Source organism: Lichenostomus cassidix, chromosome 1Aa (assembly GCF_008360975.1).
Source record: "Lichenostomus cassidix isolate B80296 chromosome 1Aa, HeHo_3.0, whole genome shotgun sequence".
Lineage (NCBI taxonomy): Eukaryota > Metazoa > Chordata > Aves > Passeriformes > Meliphagidae > Lichenostomus > Lichenostomus cassidix.
The window spans coordinates 32,032,888-32,053,221 of NC_139480.1; the positions used below are offsets into that span (position 1 = coordinate 32,032,888).

Below are 20,334 nucleotides of genomic sequence, written 5' to 3' on the forward strand. Positions count from 1 at the left end.
GTACTTCTCAATTCATGCAGTCCAAGTTTAACAGAAACACAGAAATAAATTTCAGGTCCCATGCTCTATTTGAGAAAGCGTAACTGCCTGAACTGATTCCCAGTTAGTGTTTGGGTTCAGAGTGACTCATTAGGTTATAAATTATACAGCTTGTCAGCAGCCCTTTTCCCCACCAGCTCTGCAGCAGCACACCAGGGACACTGTTCCAGCCTTCAGGGGCTCTGCTGGGGAATAGGTTTTTACTTCCTGCCAGCATTTTGCTATTCTGCTCCTGCAGGAGATACCACAGTCCAAATGGACTTCCTTCCAGTGATGGGCTGTTCTCCTTCTGCAGAAACTTTCATGGAGCCCAGTCTGACCCCATCCCAGAATCTTTTGTTCCCAGCACACTAGTGGTGCTGAGCCAGTGGAACTTCCTGAGAATGCTGATGTAGGAGCAGATCTCACACCCTTTTGCTACACTGGCATTTCCTAGTGAACTATAGCACTTCCACATGGTAAACAAAAGTCTTGCTGCCAACATACTCTGCTTATACTTAGTTTTTAATAACTAAATTTTATAACTTTATTTAATAACTTAGTTTTTAATAACTAAATTTTAACTAAATAATAAATCGAGATACTACTTGTTCTGAAAAATGGTTCAAGCCTTTATCCCATCATTGCCCCACTTGCAGCCACATAATCTTTCTGACTAACATAGAAGATAATGAATCCTTGTTACAAGACATTAGAAACTGATGCTTTTTCCAGATGATTTTTTTCTTTTTTCAGAAGAATTTAGTAGACTGCTATAAAATCGTGTGAGAAGAATGCAATCTTTGCATTTCTGGGCTCCAAACCAAAAAAATAAGGCCTTTCTCCTATTTTGCCACTAAGTTATAGCTGGACATTTGATCAAGAAAACTTATTAGAGAAGCTCAATGATTGGATTATATATCTGATGTGAACATTCAAATAAAGAGAATGCATCTGTATGTGAAATGAATGGCCAACATCTCTCCTTGGTTCCTTCAGGTTATTTATGTACTGATTTTGTGGTTTTTGAGCTGTCAAGCTCAGCAAGTGGCCAGCATTTGACTTAGACAGATTTCTATCTTCTTAAAAAAATGTTACTTTTAAACTATGTGGTTTTAGTGAGAGGGAGAAGAGCATCTAGATCATATTTTTCTAATAGACAAAAAGTAGACAATACTGACTAGAGGCCTGCTATGATAAAGAGTCGAAGTAAATTGAGTAAATTGACTGAATACCCTTTCAGAAAATCACATACAAGGGAACATAAAATACTTTCTTCTGTTTGCAGGAATAGACAATCTCTATGAGAGGGCTCTTCACATCCGCAAACTCCTCCTCACTTTGCCCAGATCGGTCCTTATAGTGATGAGATACCTCTTCGCCTTCCTCAATCAGTAAGTGCTTTATACTTACCCAGGTACTGTATCTTTATCTGCCTTCCTTTGCTGGTATGGAAGTTCTTTGCGTTTACTCATACTCTGTGTAGAATTCACATTAAAGCTCCATTTAACACAAAAGATTATCTCCTAATTGGCAGTGAAAATAGAATGAAAATACTGGATTCCATTCAAATTAAAATTCCATTTGCCCAAAACTGAACAACACAGATAAAATTGTTGTCTGAAATGGAGAGTGCAGACTACAGCATTAAAGCTGATGACAAAATAAACTGATAAGAAAAATAACAAATACAAACAGTAGCTACATTAAAACTAGTTTACGCAATTTTAAAATACAATTTTTTTCTTTATCTCAAGCTGATTTCTCCTGATGGGAAAAAAACCCCGAGTATATTTAAGCAGCACAGGCACTAAAAGCTATCTGTTTGATGCTAGGCACTGCCAGGGTGAGACTTCGTCTTGCTGCTTCTGTTTTCTGATAACAGGGGCACGAGTACAGAGAACACACATCCCCTGTGTATGCTTTGATACAGAGTAGTTTGGTTCTAACAATGCAAAACACAGGCTGGAAAGAGAGTTGTGTGAGAGGGAAAGTGCTGTTCATGTCTTCATCATTCCAGAAAAAACTTCTTCTTTCTGTAAGAGAAAATAAAAGGCAGATTGGGCAATTGAACTGTGTTTCTCCCTCCAGTTTTCATGACCCTCTCTGGTTTTGCTGATCCAAATGGTTTCACAGAAAATTCTGCATATGTGCACTTTGCTCTGATTCTAACTTTTCTCTTTCTACTGTCAATTTGTCTGTTTCCTGTTATATCTGTTTTCATATCACCTTTTTCCTCTTTTTCCCCTAAATTTGTCCTTTGCTGATTCATTCTGTCTTTGTGACCTTCCCCATTCCATCCACCCTGTCTGTTCCTATAGAAACAGGGTCTTTGCAGTCAGGTTATTTGTTCATGCCTGTATTCACAGCTGTTCCTGTTTCCTTTCTTCTAGCAATTTCTGAACCACTTTCAAGCAGTATGTAAGAGAGTGGCAGAGATTTAAAGTGTTTTGAAAATAATTGTTAGTTTGAAACTGAATCCATCCCCCAAAAATGATACTGAGTAAATGTCTTAAAGGCTTACATTATAGCTTCTCCTCTGCAGAGACACACAGATTGACCAGAGCTATATGGGGTTGTACTTGTTACATGGTCATGCTAGCTACATCTGTGCCCTCCACAGGAATGCAATTTGGAAAGCAGACTAAGTACCTTACTGCCTCCAAATTGCTCCTGGTGCCTCCACAGGAAAAATATTCCTATGATTTGACTTTCTGCAAATACCATTCTTATTTTTGCATATGCAGTTATCACATGAAGTCATCAGGTCTCATGGCAGACCTGTAGCCTCCTGCTCAAAGCTCTAAAGTTAGATCAAGTTGCTTAAGGCTTTGACCAGTCAAGATCCTCAAGGGGCAGCAACTCCACAGCCACTCCAGGCAGTCAGTCCCAGCACTTGGTCACTCTAATAGTAGAGAAATTTTTTCCGGCTTTTATTGGAATATCCCTTGCTTTGTCTATTGCCTCTCATTTCTTTGCATCTGTGTCTGTCTTGCTCTTGTTTATAATTTTGTTTATAGTAAGAGATTGCAGCTAAATTCTCCAGTAACCGTCTCATCTAATGGCTGAACAAACCCAGTTCTCTCCACTTTAGTTTATAACCCATATGCTTCAGCTCCCCAGCCATCATAGTAGTCCTTTTCTGGGCTTGTACCAGTTTGTCAGTCTCTCAAAACTATTCACAGAACCTCATGTGCAACTTCATGAGCACCAGGTGGAAAAGGAATAATTAATTTCCTTAACCTGCTGGCTTTTCTCTTAATGTAGGCACAAATGCTATGGACTTACTTCCATCTCACAGGCAGAACTTTGCATTCATCCTTGTTGAACTTGATTAAATTCCCATTTCTCCATTCCTCAATCTTGTCAAGGTCCTTCTGAATGGTAGCCCTGTGTCTGATCTTTAGTACATTTACTGCTCCCAGCCCAGCGTGGCATCATCTGTGAGCTGGCTGAGCGTGCACTCAGTCCCCTTGTCTAGGTCACATGGAGATACTAAACAGTATCACCCTTGCTACTGAGCCCTGAGGAGCACTGCATATTAACAGCCATCAGCAGAACTTCACATTTCACAATGATAGTTACAATATCTTTTCAGCAGTTCTGTATGTATAATGTCTGAACCACCTTATACATCAGAAGATCAAGATGTCTCCAATTAACACACAGGACAGGATAGTAAATCATGGCATAAGAAAGGGGAGAACACAATTTTAAAAGCTAGTTATGAGGGTAGTCATTTAGAAGGTTTGCCTCAAGCATATGTATTGTTTGTACATGGAAAACACTCTCTAAAATTCCCTTTCTAAAGGGAATATCGTGTCATATTTGAACACAACCAGACATCAGAATTCCTATGCTGCTTCAGAGTGCAGGACAACATAGTATAGAGCATCCCAGAACTTCAGGTTCTGTTTGGCTGGCCCTGCATAGAACCACTCAAAAGCCAGCTTTTGCAGTAAAAATGCCAATGCTTTTAAACAAAGGAATAGATAGCAACTTTTCATTCGAAATTGAAAACTAGTAACATTGCATTTTGTGAAAGAAAGGAGTGCTTGCAAAAGTTGACTAACAAGAACAATGAAAGCCTTTTGTTTGGACATTTCCATAATGAAACTATTGTGGGAGTTTGCAGGCAGAAGGCAAGCTGCTTAGGAATTTAATCTGTATGGTAAAAACAGAAACCAGAAGTCACAAGAGCATTTGCAAGATCCAGGAACTTAGTTGCCTCCAGAAGCCAATTCAGTCTGCCTAAGTTACTTAGCCAGCTGGTGAAAGAGATGCACCAATGTCCAATGAGAAATGTATACCCAGTTTGGAGCACTGATAAGATAGAAGCAGCAGCAGTTGCTGTTAGCCCATTAAGTCAGTGTACACTCAACATGGTAGCATGGGAACACATATACATACATACAGATATGTGGTATAAACTCACTTTATAGTGTATATAACCTATTGAAGAAATCTTTTTTTGTTGTTGTTCTGTTGTAATGAGGGATTGTCAATGAGAACAGGAAATTTCTAAGTTGTGATTAAAAAAGAGTTCGCTAAGGTTTTCAGAATAAGGTTAGTCACAGTGGAAAAGTCAATTTTTCTTCATTTTTCTGTTATAACAGCCTTTCACAGTACAGTGATGAAAACATGATGGATCCATACAACCTGGCCATTTGTTTTGGGCCAACCCTGATGCCTGTTCCTGACATACAAGACCAGGTGTCTTGTCAGGCACATGTGAATGAGATAATCAAAACTATCATCATCCATCATGAGGTTATTTTTCCGGATGTGAAAGAGCTTGATGGACCAGTGTATGAAAAATGCATGGCTGGAGATGACTATTGGTAAGTCAGAATATTATCCTTCTGTCTCCTAAACAAAATCATTAGGCTGGTTATCTGGATAACTCCTGTGATATGGAATTCCTTTTGCACACAATAGAAGTATGAAGATAAATGAGAAGAGCATTTGGGTCCACACAGTCAAGTGTTAAGTATAAAAAAGTGAAGCAAAGGCAGTTATGATGAGGTTTCCTACAACACTTTGTGGAGGAAGGTGCTTTGTGTTCAGCCAGACAGAGATAGAATTCTGGGTGCACTGTGCAGAGCACACAGACAGGTAGGAAATTGTTTCTTTGGCTATGAACAACCTTATCAAATTTCAGCTTATGATGCCTGCTCCTTTTCTTTGTTTTGCTTTAACTGGGCAGGTAGCTAAACACCACACAGCAAATCACTCTCTCACTCCCCCTACAGTGGGATGGGGGAGAGAATTGGGAAAAAAAATAAAATCCATGGATTGAAATGAAGACAGTTTACTAGGACAGAAAAGAATGGGCAAGTAATAATAATTAGAATATGCAAAACAAGCGATACACAATGCAGCTTCTCATCATCACTGATGGATGCCTGGCCAGTCCCCAAATAGCAGCCCCTGACCAGCTTTGTCACAAGTTTATATACTGAGCATGACACCACATGGTCTGGAATACCCATTTGCTTGGTTGGGATCAGCTGTCCTGACTGTGTCTCCTTACAGTTTCTTGTGCCCCCAGTCTACTCACTGGTGGGGTGGGGTGCTCAGTGTAATCACTGCTCAGGAACAACTAAAACATCGGTGTGTTATCAACTTTATTCTCATCCTAAAAACAAAACATTGTACTGTACCAGCTATTAGGTAGAAAATTATCCCATTCAAAACCAGGACACTCCCTTGACAGCATGCACATGCACACACTTTTTATTTATAAAATATTCAAATGTTCTGAGAACTTCTTAATACCTGGATTTTGTTTCAAAGAAATGCATATAGACTTCTTCATTAATTATGTATTCTTAGCACACCAGGATAATTATGTTGCACATACCTTTGTAACATTATAAGAATAATTTTAAATAATCTCATGGAGGTGGCATATTTTTGATGTATGTGGTTCCTCTCTCTGCTCAACCTTCTGCTTGCTTCCAGTGACAGCCCATACAGTGAACATGGTACATTAGAGGAGGTGGACCAGGATGCCAGTACAGAGCCCCACACCAGTGAAGACGGTGAGTCTGTTACATTCCTGTGGCTTTGATGAGAGTAAGTTCTACAGGTGTTCCATGCAGGAGACCTTCTTCCTTTCCTGATCATGTCTTATTTAAAATAAGGAAATTTCAGCCCTTGTGTTCTGTAGCAAATCTTTTATCTCTGTTTGTGTGCTTTTGCACTCTTGATTCATCTGTGTTTGACCAGCTGTTTCCTTGTTCTCTCCTGATTTGCCCAGTCACAGGAAGGGCAAGAGAGAAACTATTTCAGTCAGCACATATTATTTTCTGACATAATGCTACATATTTAGTGACTCTTTTGTCTACAAAAATGAAACTTTTCAAAAGTGTGCCTTTAAATACTGCAGCTAAAAGATATTTTCCATTCAGGCTCTATTTTTATATGAATTTGAAAGTTTTTCTATCTAAAGAATTTATAACAACTGAAAAACATGTATGTCCCCCCCCGTGAAACTTTTGAACAGTAATAATTTTCTGTAAATGTCAATCACATATACTTCTGGGTGTGAGAGATATCTATGAAAAAATTTATGCAACTCAATTATATTAGTTCTTTTTATCCAGGTTTCATAAGGTGTATTTGATTGTGACAGTTCAACCATCCTTCAGATATCCCTCACAGTAACTTCTGCCAAGTTTCAAGACAAATTAACAGATAGAAAAGAGTTCTCAAAATTGTTATGCAGCTACTATTTTTGTGAGAAATATTAGCCCATTAGAAGTGAAGGATTCAGAATAACACTCCCTGTAGAGAAGAGCAGGAGTGTGAGCTCACTGCCTGTCTGGCCAGGAGGCAACCCAGACAGAGCAACCAGTACACGTGCATTTAGCACAGTAGAAACAAAAGCTTCCCCTTGTCCATTTCAGAGGATGTGTAGAGGGAGGAAGAGGAAAAGACAGAGTAGAGGAAAGGGGAGGAAAAGAGCTACAGCAGAAAAGGTTGTTGGTTTTTTTTTAAAGAATGTCATAAGGGATACTGTTTAGGAACTGGGACAATTGCTGTAGGGAAGGGAAACCGGAAGATTTATGTATAGGAAACCTGGCTACACTGGTCCCATTGCACACAGAGCAAAATAAACAATAGTTCCACTCTAGCTGTATCCGTCTGCCTTGTCACGTACACAAGCTGTCAGTGACAGATTGTCTGTCTCTTCCCTTTTGCCAAGGTGAGGAGGGGCAGGCAGAGTCTGTCAGTGCAGCTGTTTGGAGAGGAGGGACATTTGGGTGGGCAGGCATTACAGAAGGGGGAAAAGCTGAGGGTATATAGCCATGCCTATGCCCACCTGTGCCTGCAGCAGGGAATACCGACAGCTCTACAAGACAGGCTGTGCAGGGGTTCCTCTTGACCAGCTCTGTACAGCTAAATCCACTGCCTTTCTACAACACGTCTCTTCTAAATGGTGTGAACAAGCTCATAATTGCACTTTATTTTTCCAAGACAGTGTAGCTATACTTTAGAAGAACTCCTTCTTCCTTTGGAGGTATGAAGCAAGAGTGGAAGCTGAGGAAATCTGCCTGTCTCTCATTTAGAGCACAAGTGAAGAACAGGTGACACACCAATTCAATATATTGGGGCCAACTTCAGGGTCCCATAACCAAACTGAGAAACAAAGGCTTGAGTGGACATGGAGAAGTACAGCTTTCCAGCAGCTCTCAAAAGCAGTTACTTCAAAGCCATTCCTAGGAAAGACGAAAACTTTAGCAGGATCCAGAGGAGCAGGACTGTGGCATCGCATGATGCATCATCTGTGCCTCAATCATCATGGGCTCTACCCCACCACTGTGTTGTTATACTGGTTTTACATTCCTGTCCTAGAATTACTTACGTTAGGAATGTGTCAGTGGTGAGGACAAACCCTGAGGAGAATACCTGTCAACAGGACAAAGTTCTGTTAAAAGATTTAACTGCTCAAGATATGGGTTTTGGTTCATCACATCAGCCAGTCATTTAATTCTAGTTGCCTCATCACAACTTTTTAATTAATTCAGTACTGAAAGGAAGCGGACATGTGTGTTTACAGAGAAATAATTGTTAGCACAAAAATATTTGCAAGCTAGGGAAATACTGGTGCAAAGCTAAAGATTAACAAACCTGGATTGCACACAAAAAGTGTTGGTCTTTGAATCCCAATCTGAAAGTTCTAAGCCATTTTTTTTCCATGAAAATGGCTTTCTGTTGTAATAGCACATTTTTCTAATATAGGTTACAGATTTTAAATTAAATGCACTCACTGTCTCTTTGCACATACATTCATGTGTTTATGCTTTGGACAATTCCTTTTAAAAAATATTACTGACACCAGATATGAGAATAGGTGAGAATTTTTCAGTTTGCTTATTGAACTTCATGAAAGTCACTGATTGACATATGGTGGATCCAAAAAACCCTTCTACAAAAGGGTCTGGAGTATTTTGGGGGTACAATGTGATTGATTCATTGATTATAAGCTGGATGCATCACTGCTGGCTGTATGTGGAGAGAGAAAAAGGGACGTGCCCCATTGCTGTATTGATCAGACACGTGGTACTTGCATGGTTCCCTCTGTTAGGACATGGAAGAAGCAGATTCTGCAAGTGCAAAGGGTTTTTTTCATGCTGAAAATCTGATTAGTTTTATGCTAAAGTGTTGTATACATACGTAAGACCAAGCAGCCTGCCCTACAGGAATTACAGGGTCATTGAAACATAATCCAGAGGTTATGATCAAAACCAAAAGGATTTATTTTACTTACTGTTGCTATAAAGTTAAACTGCAAGTGGCTCTCTCTGTGCCCACTAGAATAAACCCATCTGTAGGGGCTGTGTCAGTAGTGCTAGAAATGTTTCATTACAATTTAGAGAACAACAAGACTAAAAATTGAAAATTAAATTATTTCTGCGGAGGTAAAATGCAGTAGATTGGGGAAAAAATACTAGCACATATAAATGAGCATATAAATACTTCATAACTGCTTTATTTTAAGCATATAAATTGTTGTGGGTTTTTCCCCCTAAGTTTACTGCTGTTCATGTATTTCAGTTGATCACCGGCAAGGGAGGAGAGAAAGAGAAGAAGCTGCATCTTACTGTAGTGTTTCAGTCTTTTTTAGATATGCAGAGTGTGTCCCAGTAAGGAAAACACATAAGTTTCTTCTTTCTCCTAAATCTGGAAATGAAATTTAATTTGCGAAGTTTGAACATTTGTACTCATGCTGAGACACAAAACAAACCTATCTGTAATTTTGCTGCAGATGAACCTTTACCTGAAAATGTCTCGGCAGTAAAGTTTCAAAGGACATTGTTCATGTTTTACTGAAACAGTTGTTAGCATATTTCCTTTACCTTCAAATTGCTGGAGATTTTTTATTCTTGTTGGAGTCATATGGAAAAGGGTGGTTGGATCTGTTTTCAAAGGAAGTAAACATGTCCTGAGGAAGTTAGACAGATGGAGTTCTCCTAGGAAAACATACATAAATGAATACCATACTCTTTGTAGATATCTCATAAACTTAGGGTAAAACTTTAGATGGTATTTCTGCTGAAAACAAAACTTACAGGGACATGTCAGACTGGAAGTTGTTGTTGTGTTCTCAGCACAGTAATTTTCTTGCTTTTCAGTAACTCATACTGTGATCGACACTTTGCCAAATTCTGCTTTGTCAACACCTTGAAACACTTCTTTGCTTTTGCTGTTCCCAGTCAGAGAACTGCTGTCCTGAGGACAGGACTTTGAAATTGCAAAACCACTCTATTCTCTGATGGGATGCAGAAGAGAATAAAGAAGTAGGGAGTTTGCATTTTCTCAGGGAGTTCAAGGACATACTTTTTTCCCAACAGACAGTGTACACCTGGGAAAACTGAGGAAGTACAGAGCAGAGCAACCGGAACTCCCCCAGAAAAAGTGTAGGGGATGGTTACCCCTCCTTTCCTTAGCTTTCCTTAGCAGCACAGTGCCATTTCAGTGCCATCACCTTTGCAGGGAGGTTAGGTCTACATCTGGTGCTCCAATCCCAAAAATAAAATTAACACTTACGTTTCTTCTGCCTTTCCTGCTCTCTCAAGCAGCAAAAGTTTTTCCCACAGTTCTTCAGTTTGTCCTAGTTTTGCATTTCCATAGCATTGCCTGATTCACTAGAGATGATAGCTGGTGAGATCCTGGATGTCATCAAATACTTCTTGCTATTTTAGGTGAATGCCTGCAGGTATGGACAGAGCAGTGCAATTACACTTCCCTCCAAGCTGTCAATTTTACTGTTAGACATTCAATGCCACACAGAATTTGAGTTACAGATCCCAAATTTAGCTTTCATTTCCTTAGCTTTTGGAAATGCTCATCTGTCATTCAGTAACTTTGATATTAAATGGCTTAACTTTCCAAAATGCATTTATTTCTAGGAGTAACTGTCATGGTACTTTGGTTTTCACTGTTAAAGCTTGACCTGTAACAAGGTGAATTACTATTTAAGTACAGTCTCAGTACTGTTTGCTATAGGAAAGTTATCTCTGTGTATAAAGAAAAAAAAACACCCCTTGCATAGTAGGAAAACCTGTCTGAACTTATTTTTTGCCCTCTTAAGACATGTGTGTGAAATCTGCTGGGCACTCCTCCCTGAGGAGGTGGGATTTGTTACCCAGGCAATCTGATGTACGTGTCTCAGAAGTCACATCCATTATGGGTACATTAACAATTCATACAGCTGGTTCCAGTGGGACAGCATAATTCAGACCTCTGAGAAAGTATGTGAGTCTTGCAGGTGGTAGGAGGGTACAATAAACAGATTCCCATTGCACACCACACTTAGATTAGCATAATTCCACTGAGATAGAGCTATTTTTTGTTTAGTCCACTAATTCATAAATAAAAAGACCTGTATACTCAATTGTGGGATACTATATGGTCTGGTGAAGTTAGCAGAGAAACAGGAAATTCCATAGCTAATCAGTGTAGGGGTTTATCCATCAATCCAGTAGTCATGAGCATTACCAGCTAACTGCAGAGAACGTCTTAGGAAAAGATGTGCAGGAAATTTGGGATTTTATGACTTACTGTAAAATTTTTTTGGTTAGTTGACTTTTTTTTTTTTGCATTTTAAATTACTACCTGTTAGTGAGTGACTGGCTCTCTGAAGCCTGGGAGGTTTTATTTCTCAGCTCTTGACCAACTCTACCATAACCCATAAATTAGCTGCAATCTGAGAACAGTGTGTTCATACAAATGTCTGCTCCTTTTCAATCCTATCTGATTGCAGTTACTTGTTCTTACAACAAATTCCACAAGCAGTGCACATGATACATGTAAGAACTGCATTCTTTTGTCAGTGTTACATTATTGCCATTTGATTTCATATTGCCCTCTTAAAGATGAGGCAAGATAAACAGGCATGTTTGGTTTTACTTCTTTTCATTTGGCAATACCATCTTACTGTGCCTTATAGTCACTTTGTGGCATCTGCACTTTTTGTTAGAGATAGACTGTAGAAGGAATATCCGGAAATGACAACAGAGTAGCATATTAGAATATCACATCACCATTAGAGGTTCCCCAGAATGTTTCTTTTCGTGTAAACTTTCCATTTTCTTTGCTTAAAAACATAAAACCAAGAAACCCTCAGCCCACCCACTAGGGAATGCCAGTGAGCGAGACACTGGTAGGGGCCATGATGGTGTTACAAATTCTCATCAGGGTGAACAAAGACATTGGACACATGTCAGGGAACTCTTATGTTTTGTCACACAGTCACCATAACTTCAGCAATCAGCCAAATATTTAGACTCAAAAGTTATTGGCTAATACACCCTTAAATTTGTTACAACAGACTTCCACAACAGTGGCGGTGAACAAGCCCTTAATTTTGTACAGTACTCTTCAGTAAGTTCTCAACTCCCACAACCAAAGGTGCTGGCTCATAAGCCACAGTATATCACTGATATGTAGAGGTGCTGGCTCACAAGCTCTTCGCTCCCACAACAAACTTCAAAGCAGAGTATGGGGTAAGATATGATAGTTGTGCTTTGCCCAGGCAAAGGTAGGGAAGAAAACAAAAAATAACACTGGTCCTTAGATCCCGCGTTGGTGCTGCCATGTCGATGGTCTGGAGCTGGGGCTCGGAGACAAAGAAAGCAAAAGAGAGAAAGAGAGGTAAAAAACAAAAGAAGAAAAGAGAATATGCTCCTCTACAGCCATCCAGTAGGGATGCATTTTCAGGAATTAATACCGTTATTGCTAGGTTCTTATTTGTATTTATATAATTGAAATAATTTCTGCCACCACATATTACTTTTGTGTTTGTACCAGTGAATTCCACATATCTCTGTATTCCATCTCTGTAAAGTTTCTGACTTAATAACTTCTAAATGCTGCAGTTTGTCACTGACAGGAACTCTTGAAGTGACTGCAGAAGCAGCAAACCACAAGACAGTCTTCTGCAGGCTGGGCAAGTTATTAAAAACAAATTAGCTGCAAACTATAACTTCAGTAAAGGTGCTATCATTATGTTTTCACTCTATAGAATGAAGTTAATTTTAAAAATACATTCCTGTGCAAAATGTTGTCATAAAGGGACAGTGGCTTTCATTACCAGCCTGGTTCTTTGGGGAATTACAACCTTAGCAATTTTAATTTGCACCAGACAGAAAGTTGCTATGCTAGTTATTACCCCAGATGTTAATTTCCATCTAAATATTGCTCTAATTATGTAAAGAAATTAGTCATTTCAGGAACTCTTGAGATACTGGAATCATCAAAGTATGATGATTTTTAGACCTGTATTTTGGAGTTTTTTCTTTATGTTTTGAGACTGTGATGACAAAATTTAATCTGCTAGAGCTCAGGTGCTTTTGGTTTTTTGCAGAAGAAATTAGAAGTTGTTAAAATCCCAGTTGATTGCTGGATGCCTGGGCACAGCTGTGATACCTTGTGATACAGGGTGATACCTGCAGGGGCCCTTTACAGGTATTTGTAGGTTTCCATCCTGGCACAGTTTATGGGATGGAATCCATTACCAGTGCAATGCTGAATTTACCAGCATTCTGACAGAGGATTAGCCAGGACTGCTGTAGCCAGGGTTTGGCTTCAGAAAACATCAGCCTCCCCTGCAGAAACCAGGGCAGCTCAGGATTTTGAAGCAGGCAGAGCTGCTTTAAGCAACTTGAGGCCACACAGGGACTGTGCCTGTGGTCTGGAGCCGTCTGTCTCACTCCAAAAGGGTGTAAGGAAGCAGATTAAAGCACGAGGCTTCTGCGCTGTGTAAAATATTAGGTTTCACTAGGTCTGCATGCTTGTCACGTAAAAGACAGAAATCCCACAGCCCAGTTAGGCAGAGTATCCCTGCTCATGCACAGGGTAATCTTGTCTTCCTTCCCTTGCTACTGCAGATGTTAGACACTCCTGTTTACTTTTCTTTATCATGCTGGTTCCTTGGGCCTTTGATTTTTCATCTGAGTTTGTTCATTTTATTTTCGGAAGTCTTCATTGTCTGGGCTCCTTCCCACTGTCCAGCCACACAGGAGTCCTTCCAGCAGGAGGCAGAGGCCTCTCTCCCGATGGCAGTGGTTGTAACGTTTGAATACGCTGTTTTCTGCAGCTCATGAAGCAACCCAGATGTTTCACACCTGGGGCAACACAGATTATGTTTGTTTGAAAGGGACACATTGTAACTACTGCCTGAAGTCTGCTGTGGTTCAGCTGATCTCTGTCAGCTCTTCTCAGAATGAGCGCTGAGAAAATGCAAAGAATGGAGTTTATGAAACCAAAATGAGCAGTATGTAATCTGATATTTGTTGTTCTTCCCACCCAGAGTGTGAGCCCATAGAAGCTATTGCCAAGTTTGACTACGTTGGAAGATCTGCACGAGAACTCTCTTTCAAGAAAGGAGCTTCCCTTCTGCTCTATCACCGAGCATCTGAAGACTGGTGGGAAGGAAGGCATAATGGAATTGATGGCCTTGTCCCTCACCAGTACATAGTGGTGCAGGATATGTAAGCAGTGTCTGGTGTGACTGGGTTCTTGGTGGGGTAAAAAATCTAAAACACTTAGCAGTGTTTTTCCAAATGGGTCAGTGGTTTGAAGGCTCACATAGATTAAACATTTGCCTTCTATGCAATGTTTTTGTCTTTACTGCCCTGAATTGTCAGCTCCATCAAAAACTACTGCTAGGCTAAGCTACTTCTATGGATACTTTCCCAGTACATTAAGACAGATACTGCTGCACCTATTTTAATTTTACTGTCTCTTATTAGCAATTGCTGACTTTTAACATCAGAATAGCAAGAGCTGGGGAAATGCAGCCCTGAACTCTTGTTTTACAGTATTAAGTATGTGCTTTGCCAAGGATGACAAAGTTCTTCTTTACAGAAAGGTTACATACATTCGAAGTGTAAAGACCTCAGTAAACAGAAGGATTATAAACAATTTTGGGAGACGTGCAAGGGCTGCAGTGCATTATAACATGCCTGGTTTTCTTAAGGGGATTAAAATCTGAGAGTGCCAAGGTGCTCTGTCACATTTCATTCACTGACTTCTCATCTCACCACCTGTGTTCTGTTCAGGGATGATACTTTCTCAGATACACTGAGCCAAAAAGCAGACAGTGAGGCCAGCAGCGGACCCATAACTGAGGACAAGTCATCATCAAAGGACATGAACTCTCCTACTGACCGTCACTCAGATGTGTACTTGGGAAGGTAAGCTTCAGCATAACATGTTTTCAGTAGTCCTGCTCACACCTCAGCTAACACAGTAATTACTCCTCCACATGCTTATGCTGGGTCACTACTACTTGTTCTCTAACCACTTCTTCACTGGTGCAGGCAAAGAAAGAGATCGGAACCTCCACCTCCCCTAAGACGCCCAGGCAGGAGCAGTGATGGCCACTGCCCAGTGCACCCTCCTCACCCTCTCTCCAACTCGGCCATGGAGCTGGGCTCCCCCAATCTGGCAACTCACTGCAGTCCCAGAGCCCTCCTTCAAAACCGCAACCTCAACGCCGACAGCCCCGAAAGGCGGCGCAGGCCTGGCCATGGCAGCCTCACTAACATCAGCAGGCATGATTCACTGAAGAAGATTGATAGCCCTCCCATTAGAAGGTCTACATCTTCTGGTCAGTACACAGGTTTCAATGACCATAAACCACTGGACCCAGAATCAATAGCTCAGGTTTGTGTCTTTTTTATTTATGTCACTGTCTGATTTTCTGAGGAGCAAATCTCATTGAAGAGCACAGCACAGAGCACACTCACTGGTGGGAAGGTGTGTGCAGGGGAATATCCTACTTGGCTTTCCAGAGTTCGTGTGAAAGAAGATGCGTTAAGGAATCCTGAACAGAAGAAGCACAATGGGGAATAAACACTGCAGAAGCAATAAAAAGAAATTATTTCCCATTACACTGTAATGAAATTGCCTCTGCCACACAGAACACTAGGACAAAATTACAAGAGCTACATAGATCGCTGTGCTCTGTTGAAGGCTGGCCTATTCTGACTTGCATGTAATTAGTGCTCAATTATTTCCTAGTATTGTGGTAAGCAGAAAAGAGCTCTGACTGGCTAGTAGTGACCATTGCCATTCAAAGCAGAGATTTACAGTCCAGGGTCTTGTGGATTTTACAGTTTTCATACAGTTCATACTGTGTGTTGATTTGATGCTTGTAGTAGAACCTGATGTGCAAGACATTACAGCTGCATAAGTTGTGGACCATCTTACACTTGTGTGAACAGTGTCCAGTCTCATTCCTGGCAGTGAAGAGGTGTAAAGAATGGAATAGGGAGCACCCTGATCATCAAATTGGTCTGTTGTACTGAGCTGGTAACAGCCCTTGAGTAAATAGATGCCTCTGTCTTCAGAACTCACATTTTGTCTAGGTAGGATAACATGATTAGTAGGGGCATCCTGAGGGTGCTCTGTGATTGCAAATAATGTTGGCACTCATGTTTTAAAATTTAATGTACTGGTAATGCTTGCTTTCCAACTCTGCTTCCAGCGAGGAGTAGAACAGACTGGCATGCTTAGGTCAGAACCCATGTATTAGGGTTAGAAAGTGCAAGTGCTTTTACTGTTTCATTTTATTCTAAGCTATTAATTTACTTTCCTGGAACATCACTGTTTGGCTTAAGGTAACTCTTTTTTATGCCTAGATTAGTGATCATTTGGCAGTGAGAGAACCCAAACTTTGATTCAATTGTGTGAAAGTCAGTGTAAGCAGGCAGGGAGCACCAGACATTTTAAGCTTAGTTGTATCTCAGTACCACTGAAAAGCAGTAAACTAGTGTCTTGGTGCATTCTTTTAGCATTCAGGCCAGAAATCCTGATGAAGAAATAGTTTTTCTTTGGTATGCATACTGAACAATATCTTGCAGGTTTTTTCTGTGTAAGATTTAACTCGGTGCAACAAGAGGAGAGAAGAGCTGATAGGCACACAAACTTTGTTTCCTTAGAAAACTAGGTTTTATAATCCATGTGAGGGAATACAGACCCTGAATACCTGAGACTTTAGATGAGAGGAGCAGTTAGTTAAGGGTGAGCAAATGGACTAAAATCTTTACAGTTGTCGGTACCCAAGAGATGAAAGAAATCTTCACCACTAAAACACTGCTAAGCAAATATCCATTGCCCTGCCAATCACTTCATAAAATGGCTTGCAGATTTTGGTGTAACATCTTTTTTTTATTCTCTCATGTGAACAAGGTTAAATGTTTGTAATGTGCACCCAAAGCTGCCATGTTGCCAATCGTAGTGTCTTTCCAATAAATCTGTGGAAATTGTCTTTAGCACTATTGTAATTGTTACAGAATGGTTGGTGAATTAATTTGTGCATTTCCCACCCCCTCCCCCTGCTCATGTGATGCTTTGCATTTGGTAGCAATGTGAGTGACGTGCTGCTCTCTCTGTGCTCTGACCCAGGACATCGAGGAGACGATGAACACAGCACTGAACGAGCTCCGTGAGCTGGAGCGGCAGAGCTCGGCCAAACACGCCCCTGATGTCGTGTTGGACACCTTGGAGCAAATGAAAAACACCCCCACCCCTGCCACCTCGACAGAGTCACTCAGCCCTCTCCACAGTGTTGTTTTAAGGAGCTCCGAGCCTCAGATCCGCCGTAGCACTAGTTCTTCCAGTGACACCATGAGTACTTTCAAGCCCATGGTGGCCCCCAGAATGGGAGTGCAGCTGAAACCTCCTGCTCTTAGGCCAAAACCTATTGTTCTTCCAAAAACAAACCCTAGCATAGGGCCTTCCCCTCCTTCCCAGGGTCCAGCCGACAAATCTTGCACAATGTAGGCAGCTCAGCCACCCACAGTGCCCAGCTGGGGTATGCTAGGGAAAGGGATGGATTAACAATAGAAGTCAGGGCTCTGTAACATCATTTGTTCATGTTTGTAACTGGAGAGGCTTTGTTTTTCAGTGTTTTTGAATGTATTGTCTGGAAGTAGCTACATTAACATGGGCATTTGTATTTTGTATGGTTTCGATTAAACGAAAACTGGACAATTGTGCATAGTTTTAAAAAACAAACATAGACTTACTTGAAAACTTGATGCTGCACCATTTGTAATAAAACCAACACAGATCACAAACAGCTTGCCACGTTGTACCATACTTCACAGTTTTACTGTACCTATGTAATGACAGATCCTGCACAAAACTATGGGGTGGGAGGGGGTTCAGGGGACATGGAGCCTCTCATTTTTGGGTCACCAAACCAAATCTCAAGCAGGTTAGTAAGAACTGAAATCTAGCACGTGAGGATTAAGTGTCTGTGTGGAATGTCTTAAGTCATCTCAGGCCACATTTCTTATTTAAGACACATCAAAAAAAAGAAATCACCAAACCCTCACAACTCATAATAGGCACCAAATTTTAGCTTTCTTGTTGGCAGTCTCACTAGAGGCAAGCGCTGGATGGAGCTGGAGATCACATTGCTCTCACTGATACAAAGCAGCATTCCAGGACACAGCTAAAGCACATTTCCAGGATAGTACCTAGAAACTCCTTTTGCTGCGCTCTGTAGTGGAGTACCTTTTCCCATTGAGCTAGACCTTCATTCCCCAATACCACATTTTTCACAAAAGCTAAATTCATTTGAACTTCACAGTTAAGCAAGCCAGGCTCTGGGGAGTGCATGAATCTGTTGGTCCATTAGGCAGCGTGATGGGTGATTAAAAGGATCAACTACACAGTAATTCAGAAAAGTATCCCATTGACTTTATTGCTCAGTGTCCAATTAAAGACGTGATATGGGTTGCAATAGTCCAAGTTTTGAGCTGACCCAGCTGTGCTGACTGCCTTGCACAGCGCGAATGCTCGGTTGTGCTGATGGCAGCAAGACAGGGACTCTGAAGAGAGACTACCCCCTGCCAGTGGTGCAGGGGTCACTCACAGGACAGGCAGCTGAGTTTCTACTGCCTAGATTCAAGCTGACTAAAGTTTTCCATAACCCCTTTCCCCTCCACTTCGCCTTTTTTTAATGACAGAAATCAGTACCTTCCTTATGTCTGTGTGAGTGGCAACTGTCAACTTTGCTTAGTGCTCTGTTGTTAAACTTTGTTGATTGTGAGCTAAACCTACAGCTGTTTTGCACATTGCAACAGTAAGCCATAAGATTATTTCTGTGAATATATTTTCAAACATCCAATCCATAAAATAAGTTTCAATTCATAAAATGGGGGAAAAAATCACTTGTGGTCCACCTACAGAAGTACAACTGGCAGTAATTAAGATCAGTCTTTCCACATATTTTGTAAGATCTCACTCTTGGAAAGCTTGAGGTTGTACCACTCACTATACATGAACAATTGAGTTTGGGAGGAGAAGAGTAGTGACAAAATTTGATAGATGTAATTGCTGAGGTGACAGGAGTAATTTCCTGTTGTTTTTTAGGAGCAACGTATTCCTGCTCTGATTTACACCCTCTAGACCAGTGATGCAATGCAAAGCTCCAGGTGTGAAAAGTACCCCATGAACTGCCTCTGAGCCCCAAACAATTGCTGGTATTTGCAAACCCTTTTCAACCCAGCCACAGACTTCACACACATGTAGGTTAGAGGCAAAGTCTTAATCCGCCACAGTGGGCTGTGCAGCATTGGTCAGCAAACCTCCATCCTTGTCAACTGTACTGCCTGGTCCTAATGCCAGGGCCAGAGCCTAAGCCAGGCCAGCCCCAGCTGCAGACCAGTGCTGGTCTGTAGGGTCTGCTCACTTGTTTGGGACCAGAGATGTTTTCAAGTAGTTCCCTAGTTTACTAGACTCAGTGGAACAAAACTGGAATTTCAGCTTTCATTTACATGCAGTTTTTGTCTAGCATTTTTAAATTAACCCACTTGGCACAATTGAGATGGATACCTGTATCTTTAAATTGCATAGGGAATTTTGTATGTTTAAATAACTGTACTGGACTCCATAATGCTTATATTAGAAATTGTTTAGCAAAAGAAAATATTAGAAACAGTGCATTTAGTGAATGCATCCACTTAGTGCATTCACACAGTTAATGTGTAGTTTGATGGTTATTATAGATACTTTAAAGCATAGTAAGTGGATATGTAACAGGAAAGACTACTACAACTACAGGCGTACTAAAGGGTAACTCCTGCACACCTAATCCAATCAGTATTGTCCTTTACTGTCAAGTTTGATGAATTGCAGTACTGGTAGCTTCCTGCTTGTTGACTGTTACCTACTTGTGTCAATGTACATCTGTAGTATGTACATGTGAAAGTGCCTTTAAATTTTAGAGGAGCTTTAGCTTTGCTCTTGTACTGTTGCATTTCCATTGCATCCTTTCCTGTTTGTGTATGGCTGCATTCCCATTGCATTCCTTCCACTCTTGAAGATCAAATGAAAACATGGAAAATCCACAGTTCTGGAAGAGAAATGTACTGTTAATCTGTTGTGACAATGCACTTTTATGTATAGTACTGTACATTTTTGGCATGTACCATTACAAGCTTCAGTATACATTCAAGTTTGTTCCTCATAGTGTATCTTTATAATAAAGAAGATAGTTCTGTCTGTGTGTGTAGTTTTGCTGGGTAAACCACCAACTTCCAGCGTGGACTGACAATCTACCTCCCTCATAAGGGAGCATCCAGCACACCAGCATCCCCCAGCTACCCACACCCCACACTGCATCAAGTGCCATCACCCACTTGGCCTGAAGAAGCACTTGTTCCTGGACAGGCTCCTGCCTAACTTGAAGTCCCTCTGTACCTGAAGACCCCTCACAAAGTGCCACCAATTTCACATAGTTCTGCCTGAGTACCCATTAAGACAAGCCAATCCCACTCCCACTGACTGAGG

General features: G+C 40.8%; 1 protein-coding gene and 1 long non-coding RNA gene across 3 annotated transcripts in view; one reads left to right on the forward strand and one right to left on the reverse strand.

Moving 5' to 3' along the window:
* SRGAP1 (SLIT-ROBO Rho GTPase activating protein 1) overlaps window positions 1-20,046 on the forward strand; it is a 143,108-nt gene extending 123,062 nt beyond the window's left edge. For both annotated transcript variants that reach the window (XM_085044197.1, XM_085044205.1), the window contains exons 16-22: window positions 1,307-1,412; window positions 4,635-4,859; window positions 5,983-6,062; window positions 13,838-14,018; window positions 14,589-14,723; window positions 14,850-15,195; window positions 16,939-20,046. In XM_085044197.1, the coding sequence (XP_084900323.1) occupies window positions 1,307-1,412; window positions 4,635-4,859; window positions 5,983-6,062; window positions 13,838-14,018; window positions 14,589-14,723; window positions 14,850-15,195; window positions 16,939-17,316 (1,451 nt within the window). In that variant the 3' untranslated portion in view covers window positions 17,317-20,046. The remainder of the gene's footprint in view (window positions 1-1,306; window positions 1,413-4,634; window positions 4,860-5,982; window positions 6,063-13,837; window positions 14,019-14,588; window positions 14,724-14,849; window positions 15,196-16,938) is intronic.
* Window positions 1,406-9,586, reverse strand: LOC146443410 (uncharacterized). The gene is made up of 3 exons (XR_014847212.1): window positions 9,384-9,586; window positions 7,889-7,932; window positions 1,406-2,054 (listed from the first exon to the last, which is right to left on the reverse strand). It is a non-coding gene; the product is annotated as an uncharacterized LOC146443410 (long non-coding RNA).
* Window positions 20,047-20,334: the final 288 nt, after the last annotated feature.